Source organism: Hyperolius riggenbachi, chromosome 9 (assembly GCF_040937935.1).
Source record: "Hyperolius riggenbachi isolate aHypRig1 chromosome 9, aHypRig1.pri, whole genome shotgun sequence".
NCBI lineage: Eukaryota > Metazoa > Chordata > Amphibia > Anura > Hyperoliidae > Hyperolius > Hyperolius riggenbachi.
In genome coordinates, this window is record NC_090654.1 from 127,999,634 (window position 1) to 128,011,749 (window position 12,116).

The following is a 12,116-nucleotide window of genomic DNA, read 5'->3' on the forward strand; positions in this document are numbered from 1 at the left end:
GCTGCAGATTATGTCACTCAATACTATAAAAGAAAATAATCATAATTTGTACATCAGGGCTGCATATTTGTTTTTATAGTTCATTTTAATTACACATTTTAATGTTGCAGACATTGAAGCATTGGCAAAGGCAGGCAATAAGCCATGCCTGCTTCACTGTGCAACATGGCAACAGTTCTAGTTTAGGGCCCAGATTGAGCAACTACAATGCATGCATCCAGCTGTACAGAGCTTGAGCCCCTCTCACTCATATTCAGTACCTGCAGTCACTGCCAGCAAATGTTAACATTCCCACCTGAGAGTTTCTCTTAGGCTATTTTATGTGTATATAAAACATGTAAGCAAAGTTGAGGTAATGTTAGCAATTATTCCATGCAATGTATGGAGTCAAACTGAATGAATTGCTTTTTTCTTAACTAAAGTTGTTTCATCTGTAATACTGTATGTATCTCAAGACAACTCTTTCTGGTTGTTGTGTGTGAGCAATAAAAAATGTAACCCTTGTTAGGCTTTTATGACTGTCTCTGTCCCTGCTGGGGTCATTTGTAACTTGCAGTAAATGTTGCAAGGGAGCGAAAAGTAATGATGCCCTTGTCAGTTTTGTCAGTGTAACACCTATTCAGGTGACTGACTACCAGAAAACTCACCTTACTTTTTGCCTTTCTATCAGTAGTGACATGTTTTGAAGGCAGAGCTGCCCAGTGGGACAAAAACATCACAAGCAAATGAGGTTCTTGTATTGTTGTTCCACTGGGTAGAGGTTCTAAAATGTCCCCATTTTATCAAAAACTATAACAAAAAGTCCTGCCTGGATACTGACACAGTAACACAGTAAAATGCGTATGTTAAAAAGGGGCGCTGGGAAAAAAGGGCGCAGGGTTTTAAACGATAAGCATGGATAACGTTTAAAAATGTATTGTACTGTATTTCGTTTAAAATTAATGTTTTATAAAGTTATAAATCATTAAATAATGTGCATTAAATCGGCAATTGTAAAAACGTTAATCTTCCGTTTAAATAGTGAAACGTATAATAACGTTTTAAAAAAAAATTACTAAGTGACCCTCCCTGTACCTACCCCTAACCCCTAGACCCCCCTGTTGATGCCTAAACCTAAGACCCCCCCTGTTGGTGCCTAAGTAACCCTCCCTGTACCTACCCCTAACCCCTAGACCCCCCTGTTGGTGCCTAAACCTAAGACGCCCCTGTTGGTGCCTAAACCTAAGACCCCCCCCCCTGTTGGTGCCTAAACCTAAGACCCCCCTGTTGGTGCCTAAACCTAAGACCCCCCTGTTGGTGCCTAAACCTAAGACCCCCCTGTTGGTGCCTAAACCTAAGACCCCCCTGTTGGTGCCTAAACCTAAGACCCCCCTGTTGGTGCCTAAACCTAAGACACCCCTGTTGGTGCCTACACCTAAGACACCCCTGTTGGTGCCTACACCTAAGACCCTCCTTAGTGATCACTGTATTGTGTGTTGAATAATGTTTTAAAAACAGTAAGGGATAAAATATATTACAATTTACATTACGTACTGATCGCTTTGTTTCGTGAATAATAATGTTTTACAAACAGTAAGGGATAACATTTAAAATAATGTTTTATTGAAATAAGAAACGTAAATCATCACAAGCAGTTATAAAACATGAAAAATCTTCGGGCGCCATTGGAAAACGTTATTATTCTCGGGCGCCCTTTTTTCCTGTTCGGCGCCCAGTAAACGATAATTATTATAGGAGTGAATGGCGGCGCCCGATTTGTCCACTAGCCTCCTGCGCCCTTTTTTACTGTTACCCAGTAAAATAGCTATTGACATGTACAGGGTGGTGCAGGAAAAACTGTCCCTGCTGCCTGCCACAAGCGCGAGTTTACAGGCAGACGCTGGTCAGTCCCTATCCTTGCTTTGTGTGTTCCCCCAGCCTGTGTCGCCTGCATTTGCTACCATAGGAAAGCATTTCCCCATACATCTCCCTGTATACTTGCACTTGTGGCAGGCAGCCAGGCCAGTCTATCGTGCACTACTCTGTATATAACACCAACAGAAGGCCAAACACTGGTGAGACAGCCATCAATTCACTCTTCTGACACCTCAATGGTGAATTGTAAATGCTCTTGTAGTAGCTATTTCTTACAGCTGAAAATGTTTAGATGTTGCATGCCCCTAGTGGGAATTTAAGTCAGAGCAGTGTCAATTAGATGCAGAAGTTTCTGTGCTGTAATGTTACGGTGCATAAAAAAAGCACTGAGTCCGTCCAGCTGAAGTTCATCTGAGCAACAAGCAAATTGTAAACAAACCTCCCAGGAGCTTTAGATGCTTCAAGACTAAGAAGAAGAAGGTGGGAATTAATATTATCTAGGGCTGACCTACATCCACTGTAGGGAGAAAATGTAACATGTCTAGTCACTATGAAAGTTTGACAAATAAGGTATTTGATATGGGCTGTAGTTTGATGTTACCATAGTGACACATGGTTTTAATCATGTTCTGACAGTTTATCATGCTATTTACAAAAAAAAAAAATCTAAACTGGAATTACTCTGACGCATCCAGTAGGAGGTGTCCAGAGCCACAGTGTGTTCCTCTTTTCTCCGTTTTATTAGGACAAGTTATTCATGAACCCACATCCTAATGCAGAAATCAGGGAATCTAATGTGTTTCTTTACTTAAATGTGCTTGTTTTCTCTCCAAGTCTTCCGAAGGGGAGATAAAGCTTTCAGGAGATGAGGAGGATTTTATAAGCCTGGAAGACGAAGTGTTTAACCCAAACATGACCTCATTTAAGCACGACAACGTGGAGGACATCTATGAGCTCCTGGAGAAGTTGGGCAGGTGAGATCTATTAATAACAATATCTTTGTTTTATTAGTTTTTTGCAATTTTGGTGAATTGCATAGGAAGAAAATTCTTCTGAGGATGCATAGAAAAGGACACCCCAAACCAAATAATTTTTTTTATATTGTTGACAGACTGCTTGCTTGTTGGCCTAGTAGCCAGTGCACATCTGTGACTACTGAGCTAGTCTTGTGAATAATCTAAATATATGGTTGTTTACATACATTTACATTAGTTTAGCATTTCAAAGCTATGTACACATTTAAGTTGCGTGATAGTCTTTCTCGAAATCTAAAGGTGCCTTTACATCTAGCGATGTATGGGCAGATTCGACCAAGAGACGGATCTCTCTCTGATTGAATCTGACCAGAGAGTGATTTTTTGGCTGCCCATACACCGCAGGCTGACTCCCGATCAATTTCAGCATGAAATCTCCCAGGAATCAGCCTCGTGGTGCTGCTTCCATCGCCTCACCGCTGATGCTGCCCCCAAAATGTAAATGTTCCCCCATGCAGTAAAATATACTTGACCTTTGCGCTATCACCCACCGTGTTGTCCATCCATTTTCCGCATTGCCATCCCATGTGGCCACTGACATATACCATGTGGACCGTGTTTTGGGGGACAGCGGCAGGGGTTCCATTGCGTTCATCTCAATATCGCACAACGTTTCTGCCATATAGCTGATCAACGATGTCTTCCCGAGATTTTGCAGCATGTCTGATCAATACATTCGACCAATTTCAGCACAAAATTGCTCAATCGGCTGCAGAATCAACAGATGTATGGCCACCTCAAAGTGTCTACAAGTGTTCCTCAGTGCAGCTGGTGTCCGCTGCTGTGATTCACTAGAACGGACCACTTCACCTGATGTCATCTTGTCCATGCAGAAACTTCAATGTCAGTTCATTTGAATAGCAGTTACAGGCTGCTACTTACCCTTTCATTTCCGGTGTAAGTGGTAGGGTGTGTACTTACGTTTTCAGATTTTTCTTTTTAATTATTTCCTGATATGTGAAATCTTAGCATTAAAAGAAGGTACGCTCTCTTTTTCTAAAGACTATATACTTATCTATAATGATCAAAAGATCTCTATGCCATTTGGATCCTGAGAATGCCAACCTTTAATTTATTTTCAAGGAATCTGCATGCAATAGGGATCCTGGGGATACATTTCTCATCTGTACTGATCAGAAAGATCTGTATGTCGCAAGGATCATGAAGATGCAAAACCTTCACAGTTGCATCTCGAAGAATTTGTTGCCATAGAAGTACTGATCATGATGACACCTTTTCATCTATCCTGCTTATGTGATCTTCTTACCATTGGGATCCTGAGGATACCATGCCACTTTTTATATAGAACATTATTCATGTCCATAGCAGACCACCCCTTCCTATTAGTACTTCCTGTCATTTGGTCAATGAAATGATCTGTCTCAGGAAGTACAGGAAGACATAATAATATTAACCGACATTCTTGTAATGACCTTGAATGTACTATATTTGTCATCGTGATAGAGGAGTTTCACTTCCATTTTTAACCACCTTTTGATCCAAGCAAATCAATGTATCATTCCAAATGGTTAGGCAGCGGCTTCTCAAAGTATGAAATGATTTCATTGAGTCATAGCTTGCAGTCCTCTGGAGCTCCGTGATTCATTAACAATCGGTATAGTGCATGAATTATGTATACACTGCTCAATAATTGAATAGCCTACACTGCATCAGGGACAAAACATAGAAAGACTGAATTCTCTCTAATGAAGGGAAAATTGTAATCTTTTTTGAGATTGCATAGAATTATAAAAAAAAGAAGTGTACGGTACTTACACATTTGCTTAACCAACTTTAAATCTGCGTCTATGGGCTGCGTCCGTGTAAGCCTGAGTGCGCATATGCCGAGCCACAGGCGTTGTTCTGCACGCGGGTCTGATGTGGGCGCTGGCGGTTTCTGCTCATAACATTCTACTGCTGTTTTTTCAAATAGACCTAATTGTTTAGTTGTATATAGTGTATCATTGAAAACTTATTTTACTCACTTTCAAAAATCTTTATACATTTTCCCCATGACCAGCAGCTATGGTCAATGAGATGCAAATAATTCTAAGTTGATTTAGGTTTCTGAAAATTATGCATGCAAATTTATGCTGCTTGAAAATGTGCCAACTGTGGAGTGCTCCACTATTCCCTTCGCCTCTCATGCACACCAAAATACTGCATTATGCACACTGACAAACTCCATCCCTTTATCGCTTGTACTGGTTGTTGCATTTACATGCCGCAATGTTTCCTTCTAACAGATCTTAACAAGTGTTAAGTACAATCATTCAAACGACTTGTACACACGGCCAATTGCACGATAACAGCCCAACAGTTGTATGAGTTGATCCACCGGTTGGTTCGGGAAAACCGACTGTAATCAGTTGGTCGTCTACTTGTTTGACACCCGTACATACAGACCAAAATCAGACGAGAATCAGGCAGTTTGGTTGAGCGTGTGTACAGCCTTAAAGAGAAACCATAACCAAGAATTGAACTTCATCCCAATCAGTAGCTGATACCCCCTTTCCCATGAGAAATCTTTTTGCTTTTCTCAAACGGGTCATCGGGGGGCTCTGTATGGCTGATTTTGTGGTGAAACCCCTCTTACAGTGTGATGCCAGCGCCTCACAGCACTGAGGTACTGACATCACACTGTGGGAGCCTTGTTGCATTGTGTGAAATAACAGCTGTTTACAACTGCCAAAAATGCAAACAGAATCTCCTGCACTGATATCACCCGCCAGCAGTAAAAATGTCCAAACTGCTCTCTCTTCCATACTGCTTCACTATTTACATTTTTGTATGTTAGCCGCACTACTTGTCAGTGTCCTCTCGAGTACTTTTTAAATATATTAATGAAAAGTTATGTTTTGGCCTTCATCGCATTCCTGGCGTGCAAGGTTATTCAGTTTATTTAGAATTCAGGTGTGTGTAATTTAATGTGGGAAATGTGTCATCAATATATAAATATGTAGTAATAATATTTGCTATCTCCTAGCTCCATGTGACTTATAAACAGGAAATGTTTATCTCCCACAGTTCCCTTTCTGTTTCCCTGTACTACCTTTATCAGATCCCACCTCCCCTCTACTTCCTGTAAGAGGAACATCGGCCTGCAATGTACAAGCACTGATCTCTGTGTGTTCACTTGATAGTGTCATCTATAATGAACACTGTCTTTACATCATATATGAGTCTACCCCTTCTCAGAAGAAATTTACAATCTTTACAAAGCGAGAATTAAAAAAAAAAAACATACATATTTGCTGGATTATTTGTACTACAACTTTTTTTTTTTCAAAATAAACATTACATTCTGAGCACAGTTAAAATACTAGTTAATTACACTGTCAATGATGTCTCTGGGATAGCCATTTCAACTGTTATTTCACGATATCATCATTGCTAGCCCTTTACCAGTGAGTGAGTGAGGCTGTCTGATGTAGTTCCTGCTCCAGTGCCTCTGACTGATTCTCACTTTTCTTTCTTTTGGTCGGTTTAAATAGCCCTACTTTCTTACATTATGATTATTGTACATTTTTATAGCTCTGACATCTTCCATAGCTTACAATGTAATGTTATAAATTAACTACAGTCTAGGGCCAGTTTAGTGGAAGCTGATGAACCTACAGTATGTTTTTGGGATGTTGGAGGAAACCACAGTGCCTGGAGGAACCCTACCGAAATACAGGCAGTACCTTCAAAATACATTTGTATTATGTTCTGGCCAGAAACCAAACCTGGGACTCTACTTTTACAAGGGAAGAGTCCTACCCACTACCAGAATTCTACAATGCCATATTTTCATGTTTTGTTTTTTTTTCATTTTTGTGGTTGCCTGTTGTTATTAATAAGTGTTAGAGCCCGTTTCCATTAGAAGCGGTGTGATGCGGCTACATAGCCACATCACACCGCAGGTGGCCTAAACCCAATGCACGGCAATGGAACAGTTTCCACTGTGTGCAGAGTGATCCGAGAATAAGCAGCATGCTGCAGATTCCCGCACAGCCGCATCCGCCCGCCGTCTCCTTCAATACACTTCAACACACTTCCGCATCGGCAAGAGCTCAGCATGGGCGGTGGACAGACAACACCCCCATGAACTTGCAGTTGAATACGGCGATTGCCATCCTTAAACTCCCCATGAGACTTTTTTTTTCCACAGGGCAACGCCACCATGTGTCGAACATGGTGTTACCAAAGGCTGCCATTCGGGTGCATGTAATTTCAACCGAATTTCGCTTGTGGTCAGCAGCCGGGAGGCTGAACTGTTCAGCAGTCTTGGTAAAGAGGCCTCAGTTTGTTTTTTTATAACTTGGGCCATTTTACTGTAATAAACTCTAGAAGATAAGACATCCTCTTCACCACTCTGGATGGCCATGTATGGACCAAACAATCAGCTGGGGATGTGGTTGATACACCACACTGCCCTTATTTCTCAACAAACTGAAACTTAATCTTAAAGAGGAGCTGTCAGCCATACTATGCCAGATAAAAAAACAACATATATAAGTAGATAAATACTAGCTCTACTTACATAACATGTGTATTGCACGGTCCAAGTGTTGATTTCAGTGAACGTTATAAAATAAATAAAATAAAAAAAGGTAAATGGAGAGAATTCTGTTCGCTGGCAGGGGCCATGTTTACTCCCTCCAGCTGAAGCCAATGGTGAGTCATTTCCTCCCTTACTCCCCCCTCCTCCCCACACCAATAGCGAACGTTGATTGTAATACCCTAAGGAAATGGTAGCAGGGACGGGGTCCCCATGGATGCGATGCGGTGGTGGCAGCCGCTGCCCTCATGAATCGGCTGATATGACTGTCTGGCTGGAGTGTGGGGAGGGGGCAGACATGGACAGTCATGGGAGGCAGCCAATGAGAGGAAAAGGAGTGAGAGTGACACAGGCTGAACTAGCTGTGTCTGTGCAGAAACTCCCCCGCCCCAGCCTGCACTGCAACTTCTCTTTTGCAGCTGATTACTGGCTGCGTACTAAGGAACTGAGGACATGAGGATTCATCTCTGCAATAAAAAAGTACGATTGATTTTAAAGTTATGCATTGCATTTTTAGCATTCCTTTTATATGATCAACAGATAGAAATAGAGAATTGATTTTGTTTTTCATGCCTAACAGTTACTTTTTAAGTCACTGATACTCTGCAGATTGCATGCTTCAAAATTGCTCAGTTGTCAGTCAATCTACTAGCCAATCTTCTGAGATTTAGAGGCTCTCCACTTCTTGCGTTGCAATAGCTGTATACACATGTGTGAGGCATGTCACCTGGCAATGTCAACTGCCATGGATTGCAGGGTCAAGGCTGTGTAGAAAAGTTGCTAGCCTCCAGGCTAGTGATGCATTCTGTTGCTATGCAGGGCAGATGAGATCCCACAGAGCGGTGCACAAGAAGTGTCATGCAGTGGGAGGGGTGATTGGGAACAACAATGCTCTTGGCCAGCACACGGCCAAATCAATGCACCATGCTGATCGCTGGCTGAGCCGCTTGGGGGGGTTTGAAGGGTGCAGTACTCACACTAGATTCTTGGCAAAGGTGATCATCATCGGTCTCCTCAGTTGAGTTTAATCTACATGTACAAGGCTTAGCTGTTAAAAGTTTATAGATGAAAGGATCAGTGACGATCTTCCTCAAATATCCCACAAATTTCATGCTCCACTTAATGAGTGGTTCTTAATTATGCTAGACTAAAATAAAGATTCAGATTTTTAGAAATTCTCATTGGTGACAAGTGTACTTTAGAGTAGGAACACACTAGGCAGAATCGCATATGCGTTTTCCACTATGTGCTATGGAAAATGCATATGCGATTCCGCCTAGTGTGTCCCTACCCTAAAGCAGAACGGAAATAAAGAAAAAAAATAAGAGTTTCACTTACCTGGGGCTTCTGCCAGCCCCCTGCAGCCGACCTGTGCCCAGGCAGCCACTCACCAATGCGCTGGTCCCACTTTCACTTCATGCTGTTCAAGTGCACTGTGCCTGCGTGGTCCTGGCAGCGCACATCCTCGCTCATGCTTCCATGGCCGGACGCGTACTGCGCAGGCACAGTAGGGATTTTCTTGTACTGTGCCTGCGCAGGGTGCTCCTGGTTACAGGAACGTGTACTAGGATATGCGTGGCCAGGGCGCAATGAAGGTCGACTTAGAAATCGGCTTTCAGTACGAGAAAAAAAATGACCCGTGGTGGGGGAATGGAGGATTGGTCCAGGACTACGAGGGCACAGGTCGGCTGCAGGGGGCTAGCAGAAGCCCGAGGTAAGTGAAAGTCTTATTTTGTTTCTTTAGAATATAATTAGGCTAAATAGACAAACATACATTTTCTTTGAAGCACATCTCTGGAGCACAGATCTAAATGTCTGATAGCTTAGCGGACTCAGTAACCAAATGTGTCCTTTTATTATGTCATTCGAGGCCTCTGCTGGTGAAAGTCCAGTTTAAAATGCATAACCTGAAGGAGTTCACAATAGTCCTGTACTGTTAGCACCTGTGGTCTATAATATTTCTGTACGGATTGGATGGAAGCACTTAAAAGGAAGCTTAAGTGACATGATGAGATAGACATGTGTATGTACAGTGCCAAGCACACAAATACATATGCTCTGTTGCTTTTATTTTTTCTCTGCCTGAAAGAGTTAATATTCAGCTATGCAACTGACAGCTTTTCTCTAGAAGGGACCCCAGTAGAACCTCCTTCACTGATAAGGAATTACAGTTTTCCTGTCAGAGAACTGAGCTTCTGATAGTAGGGGGTAGATACAAATGTTGCTAGTTCATATATTTTAGCACTCAGAGATAAGGAGATGAGCTGAGACAAAACAATAATTCTACTTTTTTAAGTTTTTTAACATAGCATAAAATTGTGGGATATCTAAAAGTTATTTTTAGAAGTAGGCGGATAGATACAATTATTTATCTTATCAGTTTGTTTTCACTTAACCACTTCAGGACCATAGGCTTACACGCCCCAGTGACCAGGCTATCTTTTTTACAATTCAGGCCACTGCAGCTTTAATGCTAGGTACACACTATGAGATTTTCTGGCTGATTTCCTGTCAGATCGATTATTTCCAAAATGTCCGATCTGATTTCTGATCATTTTTCGATCAATTTCTGACTGTTTTCCTTTCATCCCTATTGGAAAATGATCGGAAATCGATTGGAAATCAGATTGGACATGTTGGAAATAATCGAACTGACAGTAAATCTGCCAGCAAATCTCATAGTGTGTATCTAGCATAAGGCAATGTACACACCATACAATTTTCTTGCAGATTCACCTGACAGATCAATTATTTCCAACATGTCCGATCTGAATCTTGATCGATTTTTCAACTTTACAATCGTTTTTTAATCTTTTTTTCTATTACAAATCGATTGAAATGCAGATCGGACATGTTGGAAATAATTGATCTGGCAGGTAAATCTGCCAGAAAATTGTATGGTGTGTACATAGCAATAGGTCTTGCTGCAGCGCCGTACAACTCAGTACACAAGTAATCCCCTCCCCCCCTTTCTGCCCACCAACAGAGATTTCTGTTGGTGGACTTTTCTGTTGGTGGACTCTGATCCCTGCTGGCATGTTTGTTTGTTTATTTGTTTGTTTGTTTTATTACATTTTGCTATTTTTTTCTTTCCTTATTTTTCCTCCCTTCCCCCGCCAGCCAATGACAGCAATCCGCTGTCATAGGCATCAGCCTCCCCAGGGGACAGCCAAGTGACAATAAATCGCAGCGATGTACAGTGTAAATAGATCGCCACTGGGAGACTGATGTCATTCAAGCGGAGATGTGTGCGCATCGGCACGCGCAATCTCCTGTGAAACCCCGACCCAGGACTTGACGCCTTTCGGCGTTAGGCGTTCCTGGGGCTGCTACCCTCCCGTTAGGCGGTTGGGATGGGGTTAAGTTTTACTTTAACCTCTTGAGGACGGCAGTGTTAAACCCCCCTAGTGACCAGGCCATTTTATGTAAAATGGGCCACTGCAGCTTTAAGGCCAAGCTGCAGGACCGCACAACACAGTACTCAAGTGATTCCCCCCTTCCTTTTCTCCTCACCAACAGAGCTCTCTGTTGGTGGGGTCTGATCGCTCCCCCAGTGTTTGTTTGTTTGTTTTTTTATCAATATTTATGTTTATTTTTTTTATTAAAAATGTCTTTTTTAATTTTTATAACCCTACAAACGCCCTCCCTCCCCCCGCCAGCCAATCCCTGTGATTGGCTGTCATAGACTTCAGCCTATGACAGCTGATCACTGCTGAGGCAATGGAGGGGACAGCTGTGTCACATGGCTGTCCCCAGTACAGCGCTGCTGCAGATCGCAGCGCTGTACATGCAAATAGACGGCGGTTTCACCTTCTAACAGTCTCCCAAGCGGCGATCGCCATTCGGAGACTGAAGGAGGTACGGAGCTCCGCCATCCGAGCAGGAGATGCGTTCGCAGCCTGCGCCCAATCTCCTGCAAACTGCTGCCCCAGGACTTTACACGGTCCTGGGGCTGCCGCCGCGGCCACGCCCATCGGCGTGATGCAGTCGGCAAGCAGTTAAGCTATATACATTTGGTTCACAGTGATATAATACCGTATTTTCGCCTTATAAGATGCACTTTTTTGCACCCAAAAGCGGCGGGAACAGTCCCTGCGATTTCTGGATCGATTGCAAAAGAATTTGCCTACATGTTTTCGCGTTCGCTATGGCTTATGTGTTTACGTAATTGCAATGCGAAAATGCATAGGAAAGGGGCAGGGTTTTTTTTGTGTCTTATAAGGTGAAAATTACGGTAAATAGTGGATTTCAGCGCTGGGGAGTCAGAGCAGTATTTGGGTACCAGGAGTCAGAGTCTGGGAAAAAAATGCACCGTCTCCGACTCCTAGTAAATTTAAACTGTAATTAACAGAGAAAATTAGATAAAATGTTCTATTTCTCAGATAATAGTCATCATAAATAACATATACAATGATAGCAGTCTACAAAAATGAAATAAACCAATCAAAATACAAGATACTTGTGCTGCTGCAATTTTTCAGGTATACATATCTGATAGTAACTGTATATCTGATGTGGACACAGGAATCCTATATATAAAATAATCTCTGCTGTAAGAATAAAGCCTGATGTGTGGTTGTGGCAATTAGTAGGAATGGTGAAGGATCTTCAAATAATTCTGGGTTGATGCAGTTTTATGCAAATTTTGTATGCAAATGTATACACACCCTTTGCTCGTGAAATAC

At 42.2% G+C, this 12,116-nt stretch overlaps 1 protein-coding gene across 6 annotated transcripts in view; it reads left to right on the forward strand.

Moving 5' to 3' along the window:
• LOC137532681 (death-associated protein kinase 2-like) overlaps nt 1-12,116 on the forward strand; it is a 180,504-nt gene that overhangs the window by 121,091 nt on the left and 47,297 nt on the right. For all 6 annotated transcript variants that reach the window (XM_068253485.1, XM_068253487.1, XM_068253491.1 and 3 more), the window contains one exon: nt 2,689-2,828. In XM_068253485.1, coding sequence (XP_068109586.1) covers nt 2,689-2,828 — 140 coding nt within the window. The remainder of the gene's footprint in view (nt 1-2,688; nt 2,829-12,116) is intronic.